Below are 27144 nucleotides of genomic sequence, written 5' to 3'. Positions count from 1 at the left end.
TACTGTTCAACTTGTATGACTAAAATTGTACTTGAAAATCAAGCACACCCAAAAATTAAAAAAAGAAAACAATAAAGGACTACAGGAAAGCACCTTCAGAAGCCAAACCAAAGCCCATACCTGGCTAAAGCCTCTGTAAGCAGTCATTGCCACTAGACCTCAATATCTCAGACTAAAACCAGTCCTGGTCCTCATTGCAACCATAGACTGTAAAAATAAGATTGCAACACACTAGAGTCCAATAATAGCAACTAAACACAACTAACACAACCGAGTAAGGTATATGTGAGAGCAAACAAAAACAACCAAGCTACAGCTATTAGCTCACACAAGCATTGCTATGATGTGTGACCACATGGGGCCAAATTGGCGGTTTTAAGCGAACAAGACTGATGGACGGTGCGGCTAACAGCAAGCTAGCTGACGAAAACACACCTGCGGCAGGTAACTAATCAAAACAAAAATGTAATATTATTTCGGCTACTTACCCGTGGAGAAGAAAAGCCAGTTCCAGAGTGAAGCTGTAGCACTTGGAGGGCTCTCCGACCCGGTAAAGTCAGGTTCATCAGGACTGTCAGCTCAGCCAGTGGCTCCAGGTCTGTGACTGTCCGAGCTCTGCTCTCCTCTCCTGTCCTGTTGGGGGCCATGTTCAGACCTCAAAACTAGCGGCTAGCTAGTTGATTAACTGTGGTATCGCAGCAATGTATTGTTTGTGCTTCACATAGTAACAGCAAAATATTCAATCCAATATATTGGAAAGATTCTCCATGAGCGGCTGCTCCAATGATAGAAATGGTTTCACTTCCTGTCTCTCTAAATGGGCGTGGCCAACCGTCACCCCACCTCGTCTGTGATCGTGTGTGTGGATTTATACAATTTGTAGGTAGATGAAAGTGAGATATTTATATTTTCTTGTGATAACATTAAATATTTACACTACTAACAGTCATATTTAGCATAACAAAAATAATTTAAATCATTTTCACGGGAGTTCGCGGCCGTTTGTTTGACGTTGCCAAGGAGATCTGTGCCAAATCTCGCGAGAGTGTGTCACGGGTCTTGAACATAACATAGAGGTCTTGAACAAAGTGGATTTTCTCCATTTTCTCCTGATGTTTTTTTTTTTTTTTGTTTTCTCCTGATGTTTATAAACCGTCTTTGGTAACAGCAAAGACGGTTTATATTATATGTATATTTATTTATTATACATTTATTGAATATCTTTGGTAACAGTTGCCGTTTCTGTTTACATGTAGTTCACCGTTTGGGGCTGTAGTGCCTGGGTGTCCGGTAGGGGGCGTCTGTTGACTGTAGCGAGGATCGGTGTTGAAGAAAGAAATGTCACGTAGCTGCTGCAGTCTGTTGGTTATCCTGATTCCTGCCCAGAGCGATTGGCTCTGATCCTCCTGCCCACGGACCTGATTAATCCAGGTGTGTCAGTGACCATTGTGATTACTTAGACACACCTGGATTAATCAGTTTGTCCAATAATGTAGGACAGGAAACAAACGTGCAGCATTAAGTTCAGGAAGTAGCGGAGCTGTGCATAGAGCCCATTATATCAAAATTATATAATCATAATATTATATTTTAATAATTTTAATAAATGTATATATTATAAGTTCATATAGCTAATACATTCATGATCTTGTCATGCTGTTTATGGTCCAGACGCACTGAAACACTTTCCTACTGTGGACATTAACGTTACATTCTTTTTTCTTTCTTTTTGTTGAAGATGCTGCAGATCATTAAGCACGTAAAGAGGAAGACATCTGACACAGACAGATAACAACAGTGAGATGCTAAATGCTCATGTAATTAGCCGAGTTATGGTTGCCAACAAGTTCCCCACTTCAACAGTGTTGGCCAGTGTCCACATCTTGCTTTATCTGCTCCCAGGTAGTTAACTAAATTATATTTTATTGAATAGAAAACATTCAATCAAGTAAAGTAACTATTTTGTGTTTTTTCTTTTTAGCTAAAATGAAAAAACAAACAAACACAGAACCTCTTATTATAACACCCACAAGATAAAAAGGAGATTAAATTGACAGGAACACAAACATTACACAACATTGTAAAGTCTGTATAGACGTGACATTTCATCTGCTGGACATAACACACGATGTGATACCGACATCTGATATATGGAGGGACAGGAGGTGCTACTGATATGTTATGACATGTTGACATGGTAGGTTTGAACACACTGACCAATATGAGTGACTCTCTTCAACAGGAATCAGAAGGAGAGAAAAAATGAGCATGGAGCTAACAGATATGATTTGGTGTCTTAGTTACTATAAGTTTAGATTAATGGAATAACTGAATGTGTTTTTTTTCTTTTTGTCATGGGGTCATTGCGCGTACAAAAAACTCAAGGGTAAGTTAGTGATTTAGCTGGTCCATTTTGACAAATGCTCACGTCTTTGATCTTTCTAATCATACTTTTATGAAAAAAAATGACTTCAATGAACTCTCCATTACTCAAACTATCATTAAAAATTGACATGGCAGCCTGACACTGTGGTCATTTGATGAGATTTAATATGTTTTTACCGTCACATATTAAAGCCAATTAATAAAAAATAAAAAAACAGGCAAGGTTTTCATTTTTGAATGTGTCATGGCACCATTTATTTATTAAACTTATGCATAACCTTCCAACTTGATCATTGTACAGTATATGTTGAACTTCATGACATTATTTGAATATCAGGCAGTCAGATCAGCATCGCCAACAGTAGCAGAAAGAAGCAGCATTTCTGTCAGGAGCTAATACAGAAAGAGCATGAATACTCCTTGTAGAAGAGAGGGGGGGGGTGGAAACGGGGCAAGATACCCAAAGGCAGATGATAAAGCATGACATATAGAGTGTAGGAAGGGGATAAATAAGCATGAAAGCCACTGGGCTGTGAGGAAAAAAAAAAAAAAGAGGATGACACCTGCAAGTGTTCACGAGGAAAAGAGGGGGGAGAATCACACGCAAAGGAAGTAGAGGAGCAGACGAGAGGCAAAGCACTCCTCCTGCAGTGAAGAGGAGGAGGAAGGAGGAGGCAGTACAGAAATGCAACAGGACCAGATCAGAGCCTTCAGACTCTTCATTCTAGTTAACACCACACCTAGAACTTATCTGAAATTCTAGACTTTAACACAATTCAAGAGTTTTTAACACAATGGGATCTATCCGTCACCAGTGCAACTCTGGCCTCTATCAGTCTGAATAATATTCCTGCCATTTCAATAGGGTTACGTTAGGCTAGCGTGCTTGTATGCTAGCCTTCACTCAACACTCACACTAACCCTGTGTGACTGAAGCAGGAAAAGCAGCCAAACGATAACACCATGGCCAAAAAAAGCATGGAAGCAATGTGGGAAACACTTTTTTAAAAAATGAAAAGAAAGAAAATAAATACATCTTGGGATAAAAAAAAAAATCTTAATACATTATCTTAAAATTTTCCTTTTCTTGTTTTGTGTTTCATATATATATATTCTAAACACACATCTTTGTACATTTTGGTATAAGTTCTCTTTCTTGCAGGGAGTTCAAGGGAAAACGGGTGTTAGATGGTAGAGGGGGGTCGGGGGGGGGGTGAGGTTCTGGGGCAATCCCACTTCCCTGATTGCCTTGTGCTGATGGAAGGTGGGGAGAGGGGGGTCGGAGGGGGTCGGAGGGGTTCGCGGCATCGCAAAGATGACTCCACCCATCAAACGTTCCTGCTCACACTCAAGTCTCTCATTTTCTGTGGCAACCGCGGGTAACAGCGATGGAGAAATAAATGGGGGGGGGGGGGGGGCTCAGCAGTGAGAGGACAAGCTTATAGGACGTCCAGAAAAGTCCAGGACATGAGAAGTAGGAGCAGACCACAAGTCGGTACTTCCTCTTTGGGACCAGAGCCTGCAGAGGCTGCGGCGTGAACTCCCACTATCTCTTATCTGGGGGGGGGGGGGACGAAACGACAAGATTAGAAGAAGGACAGATACAGGAAGTGGCTTATATATTAAGTTCTAAGTCCAATGTTGACACCGAGTATGAAGTGACATACCTTTGTTTCCATCCGTGTCTGCTGCTGACCTCTCTGGCCTTTGGCGTATTAGATTATTGTACTTGGCCTCAACCTCCTGCAAGACAAAATTAATTCAACATCGGGTCAAGGAATAAAAATGAATCAAAAAAATCATCATTATTATTATTATTATTATTATTATTATTATTATTATTATTATTATTATTATTATTATTATTATTATTATTATTATATAAATATAATAATATATTAGAATAAATCCAGTTAAATAACTCATAAATCAATTAACTGTATAGACTATAATGACTAGATAACTTGATAGATAATTTATGAATAAGGGGTGGGAGTAAATAAGTTTTACTTCTTCTCACTCCTTTTCGGATATGAAATGAGCAAAAAATCAAATTACCTTTATTTTCAATTATTTTATTTTATTTTGTTCATATGTTGTCTTTGCAAAGTTTTTATTTGTTATGTCTGTCCATTTCTGTATTATGTTTTATTTCTTTTAACATGTCCGAAATAAACTTAAACTAAAAACTAAAACTAAACTAAATTATTATATGTTTGTGCTGAGGTGCTAAATGTTAGGTACCTTCAGATAGTTGAGGTTGGACTGAAGGTTTCTCAGGTGAGAAAGGACCTGTCTGCTGAAAGAGGAGAGGCTGCCGGCCTGTGACGCCGAAGAAAACCTCAGATTGATGCCAGAGTCGGCGGCACAGCCTTGTGAGGTGCTCAGCTGCTTCCCTGTCGTCGACGCCAAAATGTCATCATCTGTGCTGCTCTCCCCTGGGCCACCGTAACCCTCCAGGACCAAGTATCCTGCTGAGAGAATCATAACAAATCATTTAATACTAATTCCGTGGAAGAGCGAAAGAGCACGGATCAAAGCGAGCCCGCCCGACGGCTACTTAAATGAACAATTTTCCTTTATGTACGATCCATCTCAACCTTAAAATCTAATGCCCGGGGCTCACCATAATCTTCAGGAGTGTCAAAGAAGCCGGTGTCCCCGGAGCCCAGGTCTTGAGCGGGGTCCTCTGTCTGAGTGCTGTTCTTCTCCGAGCCGTTGTGGACCATCACGCGCGCGCGGCTGTCGACGGGGGTCCGCAGAGAGGTGGTCCTGAGGAGACGGGCCCCTGTGGAGCGTTTGGTTTGCTCTGCAGCCTCCTGGGACATCAGCTGGGTCACCAACACCTGCTTTAATGCTGCCACTGAAAGACAAGATGCAGGGATGAGGATCCTCATGCTTAATTCAGTGACTATGTAGAAGATACATAGAGATATTTGTTGTCCCTGCTCACATGTTTTCAGTGCTTCGTCTGCTTTGGAGGGAAACATGTTGAACGAGTCTCCTTCTCTGCCGTCCTCGGCCACTTGGTAAGGAAGCTCTGGGTCCACGAAACCTTCCTCCTCCTCCTCTTCCTCTGCCTTCACTGCCTCGAATGGATTATTACCAGGTAGTGAGCTCTGCATGGCGCTCCTTGTGGCTGGACTGCTGCTTTCTTTATCTAAGGAGGAACAAGCACAGTAGGAGGTAGAATTACAGAAACGGTTGTTTGCACAGTTGAGATGTAACATTTTTCTCCCATTTAAGGGATAGTTCAACATTTTTGGCAAATTGGCCCTTGCCATAATCCCTATAGTTTTAGGAGTAGGTTTGTTACCTTTAATTGTCGGTGCAAGCTGTTTTTAGAACGGTGGAGCAGAGCCGTGAGCTGCTCAGAGCTACACTATGGAGGCTCATGGGATTTCTTGGTTTCCCTCATCAAACTAATCAAATACACAATCCAACAACTCCAAAACGCTCTGGTGGACAAGTTGTGACCTGCACATTCACCACGCTATGAGATAATAACGGAACGTTACAAGAGTAGACAAGAGTTTTTTGAGGCAAATTCATGCAAAACCGATGCACATTCCTGTCAGGGGCAGTTTTTCGGCAAGCAGTCCTTGTATTTGCCTCAAAAACAACTCCATCTCGTAAAGTTCCTTTATTTTCTCATAGCGTGGTGAATGTGCAGGTCACAACTTGTCCACCAGTTTTGTTTTGGAGTTGTTGGATTGTGTATTTGATGAGTTTGATGAGGGAAACCAAGAAATCCCTTTAGCTTCCGTAGTGGAGCTCTGAGCAGCTCGCGGCTCTGCTCTGCCGTTCCAAAATTAGCTTGCACCGACAATTAAAGGTAACGAACCTACTCGCCAATTTGCCAAAATGTTGAACTATCCTTTTAATAACAAAAAAAAACGACATGGCTCCAGTTACCTGTGGACTGGGTGCTGGTGGAGGACGTATGGTCGGTGTCTCTACTCTGCCTGGAAACGCTCGCTGTAATGATCCCCACGCCTTCTCTCTCCCCACTGGCACACAAGCAATATCTTACGTTAGTGACAAGTTCAAACCCCCGGAAAAAACAACTCATCTGTTTAAATTACAAACATGAAGAAGCCACATACTCTGTCTGAGGTAACGGTATGACGCTGTGAGATTTGACTTTCATGGCATCGGCCCTCTGGGTGATTAGACGCTGCCAGCTTTGGTACGGGAGAAAGAAGAAAAAAAAAAACGTCATAAGCCCACTTAACATCTGGAGCGAGATAAAATAAACCAATCAATCAAAAAGGTATTTAGTCTCACGTTCTCTGATCTGAGACTGTGGGCGCCATCAGCTCATAGATCTGGGCTCCGTTGTCTGACATGGAGAGGACGAAGAAGGACTTGTTGTCTGGGGGGAGAGAGGAGTGGACATAGGGTGGACAGAGAGGGGTTAGGTCGATCAATATTATCCTTTCCTTTCCCTGAATCCAGCTGCAGATTTCCTGATAGCTTATTCCAGGGTTCCTACACATTTGAAATTTCCAAATTCCATACTTTTTCCAGACCCTAATTTCCAGATTTCTCAGTAAAAAATTCAAATAATTTGTGATATTTGAGTAAATAGTTGTGCATTATATAAAAAAAATCATGCAATTAATCATTTGTTTTCATTTGTATTCTGAATGTGAATGCCATTATGTAACCAAATAATTTCCAGGAGATTTTAGCTATAGGTAGCACATACAAAAATAATTAACCCAGATAACTTCAGATAAGACCAAACCCAGATAAGATATTAAGATAAATATATTTCCATACAATAATTTCTATTTTCCATACTTTTCCAGACCTGGAAATGTATAAAATCAAATTCCATACTTTCCATACTTGCGTAGGAACCCTGTTATTCATTTCATCGGGTTCACAATGCAAAAAAAAAAAAAGTGATGCTTTTCACTTTTCATTCTGTTCTCGTTACAGACGGAGTGTGAACTGACCTGTGGCCACCGAGCGCACCAGGACAGTGTTGAGTTTGATAATAGGGCTGAAGATATGTTTGGTGTCTGCGGTGCCCGCCAGGTTTTTGCTGTGACACTTGAGGATCAGACGCTCGTCTTGTTTCTGTAGCAGAACCAGGATGTCCTCCAGGAGCAGCGTGTACAGCTCTGAAAGGGAGACAAGAGAGCAGAATTGTATAGTCAACTCCAGTCACGTAACTGTGCTGTCCGTCCAAGCTGCTTGTCAGGAATCAAACTCTTGAAAAAAAAAAAAAAAAAACGTTTACGAACCGATAGTCTTGTCTTTGTTCACTTTCCATGACAGTGGTCCCTCGTGCACCATCGTTTTCTTGGTTAGATCCAGGTTCTGATGGACGAGAATCAGGGAATTAAGTTAAAACAGGATCTTTAAAGTGCTCGCTCCTGGCTGTTTCCACACAGAGCTACTATTTTTATCTCGGCGAGATATTTCAAGCAGCTTGTGTGGGTATGAAACAAGTGAGTGAGCTTTAACCGAAGCTAAACGGGTCGTGTAGATAACTCACCTTTAGCTCCAGGATCACGGGGTTGTCCGTCTGCTTTAAAGAGGAGAGGTCCAGTCTTCTTTGATAGTCCTCCAACCTCTAGAGGAAGGATGGAGAGAAACACAGACAGAGGGGATGGGGATAAGTAAGTGCTCTTTAAAAAGGAAGCCACTGCCTGGGGAGCAAATAAGGTAGTGGAGAAATAAATTTGAGCAGAGCAGGAAAAGAAGAAAGGACTTAGGATGAGACTGAAGGGGCGAAAGAGAACAAGTCTAGGGAATGGCATAAAATGGAAAGGAGATTTTGAAAAAAAAGAAGAGAAAAAAGAAAAACACCACACCTGCTTGTCCTCAGATTCCTTCACAGCCTGGTTGACATGATTTAGGATCTTCCTACAGCAGTCTGCCGCCTGCTTCACTTTGTCCTTCTCCACCGTGTTGTCTGAAAGGATATTACGGCACCAAATGAGAAGCAAGGCCTCCTTAGTTCTGCAGGGGGCTGTCCGGCAAATTGATATTTCTTCCATTCATTAACACACCATCGTTCTCAAAAATTATGACAAAGCAGGGGGGCATTATGATCCTATAATAGCCAGTTATACTTTATCATTAGTGTGTTCTCTCCGTGAGAGACCCGAACCGCGGCCAAGACTAAAAAGATGGACCAAATAATGGCTGAGACATTTCCCAATGTGTGCTCCACCACTCCAGGACCATTAGAATAATAATAACCCCATTTGTCTCTGTAATTCTTTTAATATTTGGCGTGCTGCCACACACAACCTTGCTCAAGACTTTACCCAGTTAATTTCCCATCCCCTTGTCTTCTAACTCAAGAGTTGATTTCCATTTTCATTAATTGTATTACATCGGATTCAGATTATAAAATGCAAACTAGGTATTCCTGTGTTACGCGTTTCCATGGTTACTCGCAACATGAGAAAATTAATTTCCATATTCAATTAAATGCCTCCCAGGATCTCATTGATTTGAGGACCGCAGGAGAGAGAGGCTGGATACAGTAAATGAACTTTACTAAAAAAAGGAGGTCAGATGTGCGGTGCGACAGCAGGGCACAAACTAAGACCGACTTTTCTTGTCACGGCAACAATCACAATCACAATCACACCAGTTAAGTTACACAACGTCACCGGTGGAGTGAGATTTACAACTATACAAAGTGTGTGAAGTGGACTGCAGGCAGCCAACAGTGTCACTAAAGTCAGTAGCCATGTTTCCATCCAAAGTGATTCAAATTACTGGGAAATGCGCACTAAAAGAAATTCGAATCGTGTGTGTTTCCATCTACGGACTTTGCACTCCCTCCCCCCTGCCCGGACGGACTGATTTGAACACATTAGCGCGATTTAGCGCATATGTTTATTACCTTCATAACGCGACCTGTCCGTGTGTGTGTGTGTGTGTGTGAGAGAGAGAGAAAGAGAGAGAGAGAGAGAAGCGGCCGCCACATACTTTATTAATGATAAACGCTGGATTCGCTGGTTGATAAGTTTGGTTTTTACTGAGGAGGAACTAGAACTGTGCAGTAACATCATTATGAAGGTGTGTGGGGGCTTTTATTTTGCCGTGGCGGTGCAGAAACCCTGATGTTGTCTTGTGAATGAACTGCAACACGGGAGCAGATGGGGTGAAAGTGCTCTACGTCACACTTAATTTGCATACAGCTGTTTCCATCCCATTCGAATCAACCAAAACCCGGCCATAGCGAGCGTATTTCAGTTTGTGCGAATCAGGGGATTTTAATTCGAATCACGGCGTTTCCATCATCATTTTCCGATGCGATACATCTCGATGCGCATCTAAACAGCTGATGGAAACGCACCTAGTGACAGCCGGTATAATAGTCGTTTGAAACAGTCTTTTTTAAAAAGCCGATCACAGTTTCTCTCTCAACGAGTCGGCGTTTGGTCGAGTGTTTGTGGCAGACTCTGAAGTGGATCGATTTTAGTACCAGTATGAACTTTTTCTTTAATGAACGCACAAATCAGTTCTGCAGCTGTGCCTACACACTGATGTTATTAATGCTTCATGTGCATCCACTAGCTGTGTCCACAGTCCAAATGAAAAACTGCTGATTATACATTAGTGGAAACATATTTTCTTGAACAAATACAGCCGTCTTGATACAGATCCCTAAGAACTGTGGCCCTGACACATACCCTAATGGAAATTTTACAGCTGAACAATGATTGTTAGTGCTCTCTAGTGAACACAATATGTAATGGTGACACAATTTCAATATTACTACAAAACCACTTTAGGCTCTTTGTACTGTAATGTCTTGTTTAGCCCGACCAATACACTGACATACTGTATTCTACTACTAATATGCTGTATTACCTCAATTTGGGTCTTTTGTTTTCATTTGGGATCTCATGCACAGCTCATATATTGTGATATACTGTATATACACATATATAATATATTGGAATTGCATTTAATGACCTTGGGAACATTAGCTGATTAGAGCATCAACAAACCACTGCCAACTGTGGAGTGAGAGGAAAAGCAACACTACTGCACCTGTGTACTTGGCGATGTTGTCTAGCAGCAGAGGATACTTGGTGAGCCGCAGCATCTCTACAGGAATGATGTCTTTGAGCTGCAGCCGGCGACACAGCCTGTTACTCTCTGCCTCCTGCAAAGCAATCAAAATCAAGTTACACCTCCACGCTGCTAAAAAAAAAAAAAAAAAAAAAAAAAGTATAATTTGACAAGTAAAGCCACACTAACTGCAGCACGTCTTTTCAATGAGAAAAGTGACATTTTTAGTTGAACTTTTTGAATAAGACTGATCCACAGATCACTTGTACGTAGTAAGTCTTCTGTCTGACACGGTGTGAGCTTTGCTTTTCAGTGCAATAGCTAACTAGGCAATTGGAAGATTAAACAGATTCTCTCTTAATGCTTACAGCTCAGGTGAATAATGATATTTTTTTGTAATAAAGTCGGTACCTGGATGAAGGAAATGAACCTGGAGTCTTTTTTCTGCTTGGTCTTGATGATCTCCAGAGCAAAAGGCTGGTTGCTGCAGAACGTCCCCACCGCCTGTTTGATCTTCTCCTCCTCTCCGCTGCTGAACTGTAACCGGCCGACCCCAAGACGGGACGGAGCAGAGGGAGAGAGACATCAATCACTTAAGTCCATGTGGGTCAGGGGGTGGTTGCTATGGAAATGCTTAGTGTCTAAAACCCACTAGAATGAGCAGCGACTCCCATAAGGGGCGAGGGAAGGAGGGGGGGGGGCTTGTATAAGTCCTCACAGCAAAGACAGCTTAAGTTTAAACGCAGACTAGATCAATGCTCAGACCCTCGGGGGAGCGTTTACCCCACTTCTCCCCCGCAGAGACGCTCCAGCTGATACGGAGCAACCTCGCCCCTAATGTATCACGTGACGTCGAGATGCCGAGATGCCGAGATGTCAGCCAAATCTGGGGCATTGTGTGACATGACCATTTACTGAGGAATTGCCTCTTATTTCATTCGCACGCTTGCGCTGTGATAATGCTGCTGGATGGCGTTGATGAGGTTCAGCGGGCCATGTTTAAGGTTTTGTTGTTCAGGATTTTGGTGCAGGACTCAGCGATTTCGAAATTGAATGTGAAAAAAAAATGAACCGTAACCCATTCTCTATCAAAACAGTGCATTTTCTTGTTCATATAACATCAAAAACAAACACATGTGAGGCTGAGGGAAGCAATCACAAGCTAACATCAACATTTCTTTTTTTTTTTTTTTGTACCGCAATATAGCAATTTCGGGCAACAGTTCAATTTCTTTGTGCACAATAAGTTTTTTTTTCCCCCCGACCTCATCAGTCGTCTTGAAATTTATTCAATATAAGGAAATGTTTGAAAGAGGAAATACAATTTCAGCCTGAGAATTGTACTCACCCAAGAGAGCAAGTCGTCTCCTATCTGATCAATTACTGAAGACTCATTTCTTTTCCGAATGGCTGCCATTTGCTCCAGTATTGAAACTGAAATTCAAAGGGAGAGGCAGCGATGGACAGTCAGTGTGTGTTTGTGTGCGCATAGTATAAAACAGAAAAATATAAGGTTGCTATACGCATGCATTTATCTGTGTGTTATTTGCTACATTTCACTCCCTCACTTCTGAGAGGGTTGCTGCTGTTGGAGAGCAGGCATGCAGAGATTATAATTTCTGATAAATGTCACCAGGTATATATATATATATATATTTTTTTTTTTTTCTTTTGAGAATGTGTACCGTGCAGCTGCAGAATCTCTTCCAGGTTGGTGAAGATGTTCTTGATATCAGCGGGAGGCAGGATGGCCTCTTTGGACAACTTCTGGAAGAAAACGTGGTCCAAAACTCTCAGCATCCGCACATGTGCTCGCTCCGTGTAAAACAGCTCTGGAGACACAATGAGAGGTTTTAATTGAAGATGCCGGATCATTAACGCAGCTCAACATGATGCATGTTTGACAGCAACTCGGACTGCAGGAGCCAAGAGAAAGCTCTGCAGCATCTCTTCTTTCCCCCCTGTACCCAGTATATACTGCATCATGAAAGTAATTGAATGCATGTGGAGGGTGAACTTCAAATGTTCTTTGAAAAATAGAAATGCAGTATTAATGAGCTGAATGATGACATGCTCTGACCATTGATGACTTCCTGTCTTTTGATTTCATGAGGCCGGAGACCCGCTAGAACTTCTCGCCCCACCAGCTGCTGCCAGTTCGGGGGGTCGTGCTCGGAGTCGGTTCCCTGGTCGTCCTCACTCTGGACATCAGCGACGCCGAGTCCCTCCAGCCTGGGCCAAGACAGAGAAGTTAGCTTTTCATCTGGCTACAACAAAATCTCCATTACACAAAACAATTGTATGTTTTTTTTCCAGGGGGGGTCCGGCTGGCAACGGATTCTTCATATAATGGCGGCGGATAGAGTTCACTTTTGAATCGTCCAAAACACACACTACGAAACATCCAAATACCTCCATACCGCTCGTCCTTACCGACCCAAGTGTCCTGAAGCCGCCACATGAAGAAGTTGTTCGGAAAACAATAATTTGATCTCTGTTTTTAGCCTTGTTGTAGCAGTAGTAGAGATTTGCTGCGAGATGTTCGTTCGTCGTTGTAAACCAGTGATCATCAACTGGCGGCCCGCGGGCCGAATCCGGCCCGCCGAACCTTCCAATCCGGCCCGCGACTGAGTTCTAATAGTTAAAAAGTAGCTATTATATTTCTCGGTCTCTGTTTGTGTGTGCCTGTAAGTCAATGCGCTGGGACACGGAGACACGCAGACACGCTCAAAGTGTGCGCCTGTAAGTCAATGTGCTGGGATAAGGAAACGCCGCGGTAACCAAAGCCCCGTGCATGAAAGTTTAGGGAGCTGGCTGGACTGCAGGGTTTCCCAGCCTGCAGAGGCGAGCTGCCGCCGCCTTGGTTAAACCGGGTGCACGGGCGGGCCATGTAGCGTCTTTTGCGCACTCAAACCCATTCATTGTAGATGCGTGTCATGCACGTTCACAACCCAAAAAGGATGCGGTAGCAGCGCGTGTTTGATGCCACTCTGTTATTGTTTTTTTGTGCACGTCCGTGGCGCACAGCTGCACGGACCTGCTTCTCCCTCCGGTGTTCAATTCAATTCAAAAAACTTTATTTATCCCCGAGGGGCAATTGTCCCGGTTCCCCCTCGGCCTGTGTCTCTCCTACTGTTTCCCACTGAGCTCTGTCCATGTGTGGAAAAACGTCGCCTCCGAGATGTAGAATGTGTATTATAGAAGAGAAACACTACTGACTACTCAGGACTACTGACTTGTATCATCAGAACCAATTGTCAGCCTCCTTTCATATTTAGGCGGAAAATCACAGGGCAAGTCAGCAGTGTAAAGCTCCAGCATGGGAGTATCTGAAAGTCCAGCTGTCAAGATTTTTCATTTTATATCATACCAAACACCATAGATATATATCAATAAATATTATGAGTTTACAGGTAAAATAGAATATAAACAAATACATTATTAGGCAAAAGGGTGAATTTAATTTCAATCTCGGCCTATTTGAATGTCCGGCCCCCAAGGTGTCTGTTGAGAAAGATTCTGGCCCTTCAACAAATATAGTTGATGACCCCTGTTGTAAACCATTGGATGTATGATGTAAACATGGAAGAACATCTCGCAGCAAATCTCACGTATGTGCACAAACATCAACAGAGCCACTGGGAGCTACTGCTACAACAAGGCTGAAAACAGAGATCAAAACATTTTTTTCCTAACAACTTTTCCATGTGGCGGCTTGAGGACACTTGGGTCAGTACGGACGAGCAGTATGGAGGTATCTGGATGTTTCATAGTGTGTGTTTTGGACGTGTGCCGGACCCCCCACTGGAACTCCAAAAGGGTTTTGATAACTCCGTAAGTTCTCCAAACCCTTCCGTGGCATGATGGTGAGTAGAAAATTGGTGAATTATCGATTTTGGGTGAAGTATCCCTTTAAGTGAGAAAAGGCAGATTGTTCATGTGTCCTCACCTTCTTATGGCCTTTGGTGTTCCCTCATGAGCTCTACAAACACATTAAGGGGAAGAATCAGTACAAAGTCACTTTGCAAAGAAGCAAACGTGTGGCTGAAAATGCAACTGTAAACGCACCTGTCGCTTTCTCTGTCGTCCTCCTGCAGCTGGTCCAGGCTGTAGAGATCAAAGTGCGAAGCTGGGTACGACAACCCATCCAGAGGGTCGGACTGAAGACCATCACTCAGCCTGGAGGAGCCTGAGGTCAGAGTCCCACCTGAAAGACGAGAAATAGGGTTAGAACCCATCACTTTCTCTTTGTTATTCTCGTCCTGAAGCGTTTAGGTCAGTGCATCGGCTCACCCATATCAGCATCTCGGCTGCTGTCTGAGCTGTAGGTGGCGCTGTTGGGGGATGAGGTGTTGACGGACATGGAGTGCGTGAGTTCGGAGCCCTCGCTCGACTGGCTGCCTCTGAGACGACCGGCATCCGTGTGCTCACTCGCCCCCAGTGTCGGCTGAGACAACTGTTTCTGAGGCCGGGGGCGACCATCCAAGGCTTTGCCCACTGGATACAGAGAAAAGTGTCAACGTTTCAAAAAAAGGGTTTTAGACGTAGACTCATAATTTTGGCTCCTTTGTGCGTCCCAGCTCACCTGGTCCTGCTTCGATGCGGCTGGGCCGACGCTGAGGTCCGAGAATACTGGGGAATCTGGGTTTCTTCACCTTCTCCTTCTCCTCTCCTTCCTTTTCTGTCTTAATGCTTTTCTGTATTTCATTGAAAGCAAATGAAGACAATGTATCAGGGAGGTGATAAAGAGAAACAGAGAAAGCCAACAGTGCAGAGCTCAAATTAAAGTACCTTGATCTTGGGGAGAAAGTTGATCCGGACCCGTTTGGATTCCAGACTGCGAGGTTCCTTGACCCTCACACCAAGGTGCTTCATGTATGTATAGATGACATACTGGATTGTAGTGCTAAATGGCAACAAATGTCTCTGAGTTAGAACCAAGTGCTGAAATTTGAATAAAAAAAGTGTCCATATTGTGAGTGGTACCATATGTCCTACCAGTCGTTCTCATACAATTTCTACACAAACCATCTGGGCTGTGCTGAGACCATATGGTATTTCAAACTAGACTGTATCAATCAGTCACACTTTGAATTATTAAATATAAACATACTGCATAAATTACATGTTTCCTTTAAGAGACTGCCCGAGTGCTTCATTTGTAAACTGTGGGAGGATGTAGAATGGGGCTCGGATGACACCAATATGTTGTTATGTGTTCTTAGTTAAAACAGACAAAGAACTCGCTGAAAAGACTCAAAGATTATTATTCATTTGGCATGAATAATTATTCAATCGAGCCACTAAGTCTAAAACGTGTGACATAGTTATTCTTTTTGAAAAACATAAAACACATTATAAACTGTGAATTAGATAAACACACAGATGGTTCAAGGGGCCATGAGGGCCCTCGCAGGCTTGTTTATCCTCTCCGTACGCTTCGAGAGACGCTCTTCATCACCACATCAATCAACCGAGAGCTCTACAACGTAACTTCACTCACCATTTCTCTTCCTCTGTTGTCTGGGTTGTTAACCTGTAAACAATACAGAGAAGAGTGTTGTAGTGGCTGGGGATGAATACTGACATGAGACTCAGAGTATGTAAGTTAAGTGACTGTGCTACTCACAGGATATCTTCGATCTTTGTGATGATGTTCTCGGCGTACGAGCGCTCTCGCTCCAGAGTGACGCGGTCTCTGACTCGCTCTTGGTCCAGTCTGGCCAACTCTCCCTCAGCCACCGTGAGGCCCATACTGCGCTTCTGCCTACACGTGCCAACATAAGGTTGATGATGCCTCAGTAAAAAAATGACTAAACACATGGTATCATACTGAGTAAGAGATTTTTTTTTTTTTTTTTTTGCTTGGTGTGAAAAATACACACACACACACAAAAGTTTACCTGAAATCCTCAAGGTTCTTCTGGATGTCAGGGAGCAGAGAGTCCTGCAGTGTTTGAACATGTTGTCTGTTTATTTCCTCTGGGATCAGTTCTGTTCTCCGCCGGTCTGCAAACACAAGCACACACACTCACATACACTGTACACCAAGTATCAAGGGACTGTAGCAACTAGCTGGTGTTAGGACTAAACATGAAAAACCATTGGTTCCAAACCAATGATTAGTCAGGCCCAGAAATGTATCATCTTACAGGGACTGTATGACAAAAATGTAGTGCAAAAACTCGAAAATGAAATTGTGCGGACAACCAAATGAAGCATCATTGTAGCATGAAATACTTACCAAGATCAGCAGAGATGGATTCAGGAACAGCAACTTTCAAATTCTGCGACAAAATGTAAAGTGAAAATTGATTAACACATCGATAACAAATCAGAACAGAAATGAGCGTAGATAATAAAACAAAGCACTCATGAGCCTGTCAATGTGTCATTACTGATGTATAATGTGACAGCCAATTAGTAAAACATGTATCAACTTTTTCTCATCTGTAAATTTAACAATTTTACGTCAACTGTGAAAAAAAACTTTTTGGGCTCATTCCGAGCCTTGTCAAAAATCTCATTATCAGTGTTACAGCTGAGCTGCGTTCAGGTGTTGAGATATCCAGACAATAACAACAGATACTGAAGTCTGCTGTGTTCTTCCTATTTCCCCACTAGGCAACAAACAAGTGTACTGTACTCACTGCTCCCCGGTCAATGAAGAAGGTGTGGAGGTCCATGAACACCCGTCTGGTCTCTTTGGAGTTGGTCTGCTTGTAGAGGTCAGCATAGAGGTAGCACAGCTGGGGACACAAAGTACGGAGTCAAGGTCTGTAGAGTCGTCCAGGAGATTAAAACAAGCTATTTAATTTGTAAAAAGGGTTGATCAAGGTTTTAAAGGAACGGGGTCTTACCACAGGAGCAGGGTCAAACTGAGAGATGACATGGTGGAGGAAGGCTGAGAGGTGGGCAGGGCGAGACTTGAGCTGCTCGATGCTGTTAAAGCTGTTACACTGGCCATTTGTCTGAAACACATTCAGGGCAACAGTACGTCAGTCTCAAAATAGTAAATCTTTTGATACTAAAAAGAGAGACAGGCTGCCTTAGAGGATACTGTGTATTTTATTAGTTGTATTTCCTGATATATTTGAAAAAATATTGCCCCGCGGCAGTAAAATACCTGTTCCTGGTCTGAATCAAAATAGTCGTCCTCAGCTCCAATAATTTGTGAGATGAGGCGGGAAGAAGAGGGACTGCTGACAGTGGTAGGGGACAGAGAGTCCTGTGGAGAAGACATTCATACGATGTGAAATTACTTGTAGTCTCATAAATAAAAAAGATCAGTTTGAGCAAGCACGATTCCCTGATCTGGCAGAGGTGCTTTTAGACTTTTTATCAACCAACCAAAGGCAGCGAAGAAGTAAATATTTTGAGGAAAACTTGCGCCAAAGTCAAAGTAACATATAACTACCAGGTCAGTGGCGTCCTCTGCGTCGGGGGAGTGGCAGGAGTTGAAGCTGTTCCTGGGTGTGCTCTTTGGGCTGGGGCACGATGACTCTCTTTGACACAAGCTGTCTGGAGACCCAGGCCCGAATCTGTGAGATATCTGGAGGAGGGATGGAACAAAACATGACATTGATTATCACTTTTTAACTGACAAAATTATCTTTATTATCTTTTAATTTAAAGGGATAATAGTTCAACATTTTGGCAAATTGGAGCCATTGGCATAATCCCTATAGTCATAGCAGTAGGTTTGTTACCTTTAATTGTCGGTGCAAGAGATAATAACGGATCATTACGAGACAGAGTTGTTTTCGAGGCAAATGCAGAGACTTCTTGCCGAAAAACTGCCCCCGACGGGAACGCGCATCAGTGGTTTTGCATGAATTCACCTCGAAAACATCTCTGTCTCGTAACGTTCCGTTATTATCTCATAGCGTGGTGAATGTGCAGGTCACAACTTGTTCATGAGAGCATTTTGGAGTTGTTGGATTGTGTATTTGATGAGTTTGATGAGGGAAACCAAGAAATCCCATTAGCCTCCGTAGCGTAGCTCTGAGCAGCTCACGGCTCTGCTCCGCCGTTCTAAAAATAGCTTGCACTGACAATTAAAGGTAACGAACCTACTCCTAAAACTATAGGGATTATGGCAATGGGCCAATTTGCCAAAATGTTCTACTATCCCTTTAACACAAGATAATATGTGACCAAGACTAATTTGAATGCCGAATCAATACATACACAAATAGCTCTAGCACAGGACTAATTAAATCTAACTAAATCTAGCACTATGGCAGGAATCTACCACCTTACCACCTGGAATTGGTAAAACAATTTATATTGTGTTGTTGCGGTAACTTACAGGAGTGCTGCTCCAGGACAGGTCTGTACTGTTGTCTCCCTTAGAGGTGGGAGTGTGCTCTGTCTCAAACGTGCTACCATCCTCTGCATCTCCGCCTGGAACAGCCTCCTAACGATTTATACAGAAAAATGACATTTGTTACTAATAATGAACAACCTTATTACGTATCAATGACATTCACAAAGTCCAGAATGGAGCGTGTTTTAACGCAGACAAAGGCTAAGAGCAAACCAAAAGGCTACAATGGGAATATTTAATGCATATATGAATTAATCAGTATTTTGGGAGTGTTAGCTCATAAAATATACAATATAATTCTTTTAAAATTCAGACAGCAGGCTTCTACGTAGATGCACATAACATAAGGCTCAGTGAAGCGATGGGTATAAAATAAGCTGTCACACAGACACAAAAGAGTGGCTTCCCACAGAGAAAGCTAAATCCTTTGATAAGATTAGGCTTAATGTTTGTCTAGAACCATGCCTAAATGCTCTACACAAATCACACACTGGCTGGTTGGGTATTGGTGGTAGATCTGTGTCCCTCGTTGCCCTTTTCTGTGGGATACATTTGCAAGTTAGTTAACGGGGTGTTGTTTGCTTTACCTGTGTTGCCCCAGTGGCCCTGAAGAGCTGACCCTGCAGCTGAGGAATGTGTTTTTTAGCTTCCTGGATGTCTTTCAGTAGTTTGGGGGAGGGGTTCTTACTGTACTCCTCCTTCATAGCCTAAACAGCAACAGAGGGGTGAAATCAAAACAAGGATTGAGGATTAGAAGTGTTTCTTTCTGTGCATTCAAACGGGACAGTGGAGAACTACTTGTGGATGCTCTGGTGTGAAGCACAGAAAAATGAAAATAGCTGCATGAAAAACAGTCAGTTGAACTGTACACATTTGATATCTGCCTCCTACACAAACACAATGTTCTATTAGAAGAGGTTATTCATCCATACTCAGTACAGATAATAACAAAACATAAGGGTTTACATGTACACGACTGCTCGAGTCAAGTGTGCAGATCACCTAGTTATTTCCAACACCATAAAAGGAGAGCAGTGTTACTAAAGACTGGCGGCAGTAAGTGACAGTGACTGTTCTGCTAACCTGCAGCTCCTGATGCTCTTTTGTGAGCATCTTTTGCAAGATATCAACCTTCGGGGTGCAGACACTGCTATTCTCATCCTGTGGGAAACAAGAAAGGGAAGTTGAAAAAGCAAATGAGGAACTGTGAATCATAAGAGCTACACAACCAAGATGCAGATTTAACATATATTTAAGCATGCAGAATATTTATTTTAAAATAAATGTGTAACCATATCAGGACGGAAACAGAAGACAAGGGAAATAAACGCTGAAGAAACAGCTGTCATTTAGTACCCATGGTGCGGATGGGTTGCGGTCCTGAGGACTGTAGGGGCGTTCTGTTGCTGGAGAGTTTGGAGAGGAAATGCTAACGCCCGGCATTTCAGACTCTGCCTCAGACAAAGGGATTTGGGCGAGCCCTGGAGGGCGCCCCAAGACTGTGAGGGCCACATAGGAGCCCGCTAGAAAAGAGAAGAGAAAAAGAATGTAAAGTTTTACTTTATTTTGACCCAGATCAACCTTTAAAAAGTGGATTTTGCTTGAAAACAGACAGACACACAAACTTACATTTGATGAGCTTCACCACCTCGATGTGGTTAGAATGTGTAACGAGCGTTCCGTTAACCTGCAAAACAGCAAATGACGCTATGATGAGAATTAAAAGGCAGAAACATATAAAAATATCTGATTCAGGGTTTGCATGCCATTCCCACATACAGCAAACAGCGTAGAGACACAGACTGACCAGAAGGTGGCAGCCTACAGCCACTGCAGCAGCCTTGGACTAGAAAACAGTGACATTGGCAGTTTAAAGACATGGAGGCAAATGAACACAATACCTTGATGATCCTGTCTCCTGTCTGAACACCTGCCCGCATAGCAGCCCCATCTGGCAAACAGAGGAGACAAAAGGCATTAAAGCAACAGCAGGAGAGGAAAGAAATAAAACAAACGCATGAATGGAGTGAATGGTGTCGAAATCTAATGGAAAACGCAAAATGTGCAGCTCCAGGGTGCAAATGTTGATATTTCTGCACCATGAATCCACCACGTAGCCTCGACAGAGCAGATGTTGCAAAGTGACTATTTGCGTGCTATTTTGAAAAGACCATAACAGTTGTTATATTACGAGAAAGACCTGTTTTACAGCTCCACCCCAAACAAAGGGATTTAGGCACGAGACAGGTTATTATGAGATCCAGGTCTGCCCCTATAGTCAGCAGCACACACAGCTGAAGTATTTTGTAAACTGAAATGCAGCTTCTGATTATGCAGTTTGGCTCTCCAGTTTCATGTTAGTGTGGCAATTTCAACCAGTGTTAACTTAACCAAGGACATAATCTGATCAGTCTGTCCAAAAGCAGAACACCAGGCGTGATTGGTAACCTGTGGTTAAATAGTACGTGTATATCTGATTAGTTTTTTGGATTTTATCTGTTTCCCAACAATCAAAACATTACATTTCATCACCGTGGGTTAAGAGCCACTGGCTTCATGTTGCTTGTGTTAAGCCTAAAAAGACAAGTGTGAACGAATGGAGGAAATGAAACATACAGCAAGACACAAGACACATTTTATCTGCTAGTCAATATACAATGAAATTAATAAGAAGTTGTTTAAATTATTCATATGATACTAAACAGATTGCACTTTGTGTTGACTCTGTGATGAAAGCACAAGTGGAGAGCCGTACAAGGAGCGTGCAAGGCTGCCAAGCACTGATGACAGTGCAACAAAAGTCCTTGATCAGTTCCTTCCTTTTCTGTCTCTTTCCACCACTGCACAGACAGTGTCATGTTTTCTGTGGCCTGATAACGGCCCACGTCATCCTCTATGTCGTTGAGCGGCTGCCCGGGACCACGCAAAGAATCCTGTCAAAGTCCCTTCTTCTTTTAAAAGACAAGATGATAAAGCACACGCTGCAGCAGCTATGGTGAAACTACTGAGGAGGACATGTACAGCAAATGGTTTCACTACTCTAAGTAAGTGGTTGTTGTAGTCGTGGTGGTGGTGGTGGTGGTTGCTGAGTCCCAATTACCCCTCCTATCTGTGAGCTCAGAGCAAAGTACCCTGACAGTTGTATGTCAGTGAATGCAAGAAGGAATAAATATCTTTATCACAATGGCTTCGACCAAAAGAAATCATTGCTGTTGCGTCTATTTGCTCTTTCTTTTAAGTTTGAGGCCCCATCTTACCTTCTTTGACAAGCTGCACAAACACTGGATTGTCACCACTGACGGTGAGGCCAAAGCCATTTTCATCTTTCTGGATGATTACACATCGCTGGACCAGACCTGCAAGTTGAGACAGCAAGGAGAGAAAAACATGACGTGACGACCAGAGAGTCAATTAAGCCACAAGGTAAAAAAAAAAAAAAAAAAAGAGTAATCTCAAAGGTTAAAGGGATACTTCACCCTCATGCCAAGGAAGAGTTTGGAGAACTGTCAGACTTGTCAAGCCTTGTTGTAGCAGTAGCAAAGACGGTTATCTTTGGTAGTAGCTCCCAGTGGCTGCGCAAGATTTGCTGCGAGATGTTCTTCAGTGTTTACATCATACATCCAATGGTTTACAACGACGAACAAACATCTCACAGCAAATCTCGCGCACTACTGCTACAACAAGGCTAAAATCTGTTGCCAGCCGGACCCCCTGGACTCCAAAAGCGTTTTGATGACTATGACAGTTCTCCAAACCCTTCCTTGGCATGACGGTGAATAGAAAATTGGTGAATTATCTATTTTGGGTGAAGTATCCCTTTTTGTTTTTACATCAACTACAAACTTAAAAACAACATTAAACTATACTCTGTGCTCAACGGCAAAGTACGCTCTATAAAAAATTTGAACTGAATGACAATAATTACATTTTGCTGTTTACAGGAAACACAAAATGAACATTCCTTCGATTTTTTTTTTTTTTTTTGTGAGCGAGTCGAGGTATGGAGGTATGGACTGCACAAAAACGGGGTTTCACAAAGGAATGAGGGAGCAAACCTCGTTTGAAAAAAGGACAGGCTGCATTTTATCATGTTTATCTTAAAACAACACTCACACATTGGTATGTGTATGAAAAAAAAAAACATTATGACCATGGACATAATTTGTCTGCCATTACTTTTACCAAATTGCTTTAAAAGCGGATTTCTTTACATATATTGATTGGGAGAATGGTCTATAATGCAGCATGCTGTGTGTGTACATTTGGCCATGTGAGTATTGTCTTGAGACACACATGTGAATCTATCCTTCACGTGTCAACAGAGTACTCATCTGCAGTAGTCTGGACACTGTTGTGAGGATAACAAGCGTCATGTAAAGAAAGTTTGTTAGAATGTTGCCCAGAAAACAATTAAAAGTTGCTGTTTTTTTAGGGAGATGTCCTGTATTTTTGGCATAATATTAATAGTCCAACACGTTTTTGCTTGTTGTCCCGCAGGTCAGAAAGAGGAACGTTACTTTTCAGGTTCTTTATGCAGTATTTCAAATAGCGTGTCCAGCAGAGATTAGAGCTTATCTAATGTCTGGCTGACACGGACAAGACAGAGGACAGTACGCACAAAAGGAAACACAATAGGAGGAATGCAAAATGCTTAAACAGAGGTTTAAGAGAGAAGTTATCTCATGTTAATAAAAATGAGAAGTGAGGAGATTTTCTCAATATTAGCAAGCCAGCCCAAAACATCTGTATAGGACACCCCGACTGAGTGAGGTGACTATTGAACTGGGTTTTTTTTTGGTGTGTTGAGAGCTCCTAATCAGTGCAGCATCAACTAGAGAGGTGAGTGGATCGATATGGACAGTGGGGAGGGTGGGGGTTGGAGGAACGGGAGCTAATACACAGAGAGCAGTTAGGAAGGGCCAAAAGCCCCAGGCTGGGGGGAGGGGAGCAGAGAGGGGGTTAGGTAGAGCTCAGGGAGCAGGGGGGGAAGGGAAAGGGAGAGAGGGCAGGGGTGTCAAGAAAACAGATGAAGCCATATGGGTTAAAGGGCTGGTGTGAATTTGCCTCTAGATGTTGATCTTTTGCCTCTCCCTACACTTAACTGAATTTTAGAGATCTTTGGCTGGTACTTATAAACCGTGAGGAGTGGGAGTGCTGACATGATCGCTGATCAGGTTAATCCATCTGAGCTAATGTATTATTCAGAGGGTCTACTGATGTGTAATCAGCACCTTTTGCTGACACAAGGCAAATGTTCTCTAGAGACTAAAAGCAAGTTTTAATACTGAGTACCTTTAGACGCACAAATCACAAAGAGGAAGAAACCCTAGTGATTAGAAAACCATTTGCAAAGGTCAGACTATTGCTGTTAAATATAAAAGTCAGAGTACTCAAAGCTTAAACTGTGATAAAGGCTTTCCTACTGTGTGTGAACTGAGAACTTTTCCTCAGTTCCTAATTGGTACAAGACCAGACACAATCAAAATAACTGGTTGGTACAGCAAGAACACAAATATGCTTTGTTGAATATGACAGTAGAGGCTTATCTTAATCAACTGTGTCCTAGATAGAGACTAGACTGTCATCAGCGGAAACCGGCATCCCTGACAGCTGCCTTAAGAGTTTGTTTTGTCAATTTGCTGCTTCACTTCACTGCTCATTTGGTATGAAATCTCACATTATCTGACCATTTTTTCTGTCGCAACAAAGTCCCCCCCCCAATGCCATTTTGGCCGACAAGAGTGAAACTGCTGTCCCGGGTGATGTAAGAAGCACGAGAGAGTAGTTGGACAAGCGTTATAATGACACTCTCACGCCACAGGGGCGAAGATGTGGATTCTGAACAACAACTCACTCACCCATTGTTCAATAAGCATTTAGTTTTCCTCTGAGTAAGTCCCTGTGAGCATGAATGTATCACTCTGCAATCTTTTTTTTATTTTTTTAAATCATATTTAGATAATGACTTAAGTGAAAATTTACATGAATATTTGGAGCTGACCTCCAGTGTGGGATTACAGTTCAAACTAAACAGTGCAACTGCATCCTGATAATCTCTTAAAGGTCCAGTGTGTAAAATGAGGGGACATCTAGCATTCTGATTCTATTATTTATCTATTAAATAATTCTATTGTGTTTTATGAACGTGAAACTCTTGAAACGTGCTCTCTGGTTGGCTGGATTTTCCATTCCGTACAAACATGGCGGCGCAAGATGCCGACACTCTCCAAGCAAGACCCTTGCTATAAGTATTATAAGACTATGAAAACCAAACAGATTTTATTTTATAGCAATTATTCACATATACAAATATATTGATTGGTGGTATATTCAGATATTGCCAGTAAACCTTGATAAATATTACACACTGGACCTTTAAGTAGAATGAATGTATGCATCTGCAAAGTCTTACTCTGTGGATTTCAGTGGTGGTCACTTTTTAGTTACTATAAAATCCATGGATTAGGATGGAGGTGATATATTGAACTGTATTTCCACAGAAAATATTATTTGAAATGAGTGCGCTCCCAGATAAAGAGCAGATAATAAGGATACATTTTGAAGCAACCAAGCTGTACCGATCAAAAACAAACTACTCAAACGAAACATCTGGTCATGTACATAATCATAGGAATGTATGTTTTGCACTGGCCTGAACTACTGTCATCCCTACCGCCTGAAGAATGATGATGCCAAACCTTGTAACAGGTCCACACTAGCACTGCACTCTGATCAGATTTTAACACTCTGGTGCTCTATGGAGTTGACCAACAAATCACAAACATGTGGAATAAACCCATTGCAAAACACTGACTGAAATTTGATGTATGAGAAACAGGAAAAAGAGGGTTTGTCTATACATTCGCTCACTGAAGTCAAATCTGAGCCAATTGCCTTGAGAGAATTAAAAAAAAAAAAAGAACTCGAGAGCAGCAAAGACGTGTGTTCAACTGCTCCCATCCACCGCAGTTTATTTCACACAAACGCAGTGTGCTAATGTTAATAGTGAACTGTTATGAAAGAGCTAAATGGAAAGCTTTCTGTGTGTAGACTAGAGTTTGCGGCTGCCCCTTCCCCCCCCTCTCAGCACTGATGACTAATGGTGACCTTTGTCTGTGTTCTTCATTCACTTCCACTCAAGTTGTTTTCACGCCAGGAATATTATTAAGTTTATTCGACATGTTTCATTTGTTTCCATAGAGATACTATTGACTATAAATCCAGTGACTCTGCGGCTGTAAACATCATTGTTGCTGCTTTAGAAACTAATTTAGTCAATAACGAGCCACATGAGCTGCACTGTGTTGACGAGAATTCATATAACGTCATATCACTACCACTGCTTCATCATCGCTGCAACATCTAGGGGAAAACCCTGCATTCACACTTAGCATGTGATTGAACATTTGACCGGTGAGATGGAGCCTGGATTCAGGGGTTGTTTATTTATCTCCGGTCATATCGTCATAGCAATATTGAACACTGTTATCACACATGGCAGTGCCAAGTGCATGTTAATCATATGTTGATGATCTCCTGACACTGGTTTGGACTTGTCACCCGACTCAGAGAGGTATGCGACTCGCACCTCTGACTGCGCAACTTAATATGACAATAATTTTAAAGAAATAATAAATAGAATTCTTTTGCTATCGCTCCGTTTAAAACAAACACTGAGTGGCAATTTCACACCAGGGTCTGAAGCATGTATAGATGCAGCTGTCACACCAGCCATTCCAGTTGGAGCATCTTACCACAGGACTCAGGCTTCCCCTCTGCTAGCACACTGCTGCTGCCACTCTTCTGCACCACCAGAGCTTCTGCTCACAGCCCCCACCACGCAGACAGCACAGCAGCAAACAGACACACACATACACACACACACACGCACACACACACACACAAACAAAACAAAACAAGAACCAACACAAGGAAAAGGAAACACAAAACAGGAAAGAGAAAATCATGAAGGAGAAATAATCATGGGAGAAGAAAAAATTAAATGAACAAATAGGTAGTTTAATAAAAACATGATGGTTGGGACAGGCAGGAGTGCAGTCACTAGAATTTAGCTTGCTTAGGTACATTTTTATATACCTCAAATCCTGATGACACTCCACTAGCCCATTGACTTCAGTTTTAAGGATGTGTAAATATAAATCATGCTTGTAAACTGAATTTTATGAGACCAAATGGGCATGTCTTGTCTTTGACACATGTGTCCTGCACTTAAAACTTTAAGTTGTTTACGAACACTTTACAGCTAAACTATAAAACACATACAAGAGAATTCTACATTAAAATTGTGCTAATACTAGAACAGCCATGGGCCACTGAAATTCAATGGTGCAACTGAAGTTATAATCAATGCAATTTCA

At 42.3% G+C, this 27144-nt stretch overlaps 1 protein-coding gene across 2 annotated transcripts in view; it reads right to left on the bottom strand.

Moving 5' to 3' along the window:
* Positions 1-2640: 2640 nt before the first annotated feature.
* The window catches only part of arhgef12a (Rho guanine nucleotide exchange factor (GEF) 12a), a 43028-nt gene continuing 18524 nt past the window's right edge, over positions 2641-27144 (bottom strand). Inside the window, exons 5-42 of one of the 2 annotated variants that reach the window (XM_083985470.1) lie at positions 26521-26586; positions 22024-22122; positions 20668-20717; positions 20396-20453; positions 20123-20289; positions 19850-19927; positions 19354-19473; positions 18749-18856; positions 17855-17989; positions 17564-17665; positions 17298-17408; positions 17088-17186; positions 16682-16724; positions 16341-16446; positions 16067-16204; positions 15941-15973; positions 15229-15343; positions 15023-15134; positions 14731-14934; positions 14506-14644; positions 14387-14419; positions 12518-12669; positions 12123-12269; positions 11786-11871; positions 10849-10974; positions 10417-10531; positions 8214-8314; positions 7895-7972; positions 7641-7716; positions 7350-7517; positions 6673-6760; positions 6492-6569; positions 6301-6395; positions 5339-5545; positions 5012-5248; positions 4630-4856; positions 4053-4128; positions 2641-3942 (exon numbers count right to left, since the gene is read on the bottom strand). In XM_083985470.1, the coding sequence (XP_083841596.1) occupies positions 3932-3942; positions 4053-4128; positions 4630-4856; positions 5012-5248; positions 5339-5545; positions 6301-6395; positions 6492-6569; positions 6673-6760; positions 7350-7517; positions 7641-7716; positions 7895-7972; positions 8214-8314; positions 10417-10531; positions 10849-10974; positions 11786-11871; positions 12123-12269; positions 12518-12669; positions 14387-14419; positions 14506-14644; positions 14731-14934; positions 15023-15134; positions 15229-15343; positions 15941-15973; positions 16067-16204; positions 16341-16446; positions 16682-16724; positions 17088-17186; positions 17298-17408; positions 17564-17665; positions 17855-17989; positions 18749-18856; positions 19354-19473; positions 19850-19927; positions 20123-20289; positions 20396-20453; positions 20668-20717; positions 22024-22122; positions 26521-26586 (4184 nt within the window). In that variant the 3' untranslated portion in view covers positions 2641-3931. Of the gene's footprint in view, positions 3943-4052; positions 4129-4629; positions 4860-5011; positions 5249-5338; positions 5546-6300; positions 6396-6491; positions 6570-6672; positions 6761-7349; positions 7518-7640; positions 7717-7894; positions 7973-8213; positions 8315-10416; positions 10532-10848; positions 10975-11785; positions 11872-12122; positions 12270-12517; positions 12670-14386; positions 14420-14505; positions 14645-14730; positions 14935-15022; positions 15135-15228; positions 15344-15940; positions 15974-16066; positions 16205-16340; positions 16447-16681; positions 16725-17087; positions 17187-17297; positions 17409-17563; positions 17666-17854; positions 17990-18748; positions 18857-19353; positions 19474-19849; positions 19928-20122; positions 20290-20395; positions 20454-20667; positions 20718-22023; positions 22123-26520; positions 26587-27144 lie in introns of both variants that reach the window. The other variant, XM_083985471.1, reaches the window with a different exon arrangement.

This window comes from Trachurus trachurus (assembly GCF_905171665.1).
Source record: "Trachurus trachurus genome assembly, chromosome: 13".
Classification (NCBI taxonomy): Eukaryota; Metazoa; Chordata; class Actinopteri; order Carangiformes; family Carangidae; genus Trachurus; species Trachurus trachurus.
This window is presented reverse-complemented; position numbering and strand designations above follow the sequence as displayed.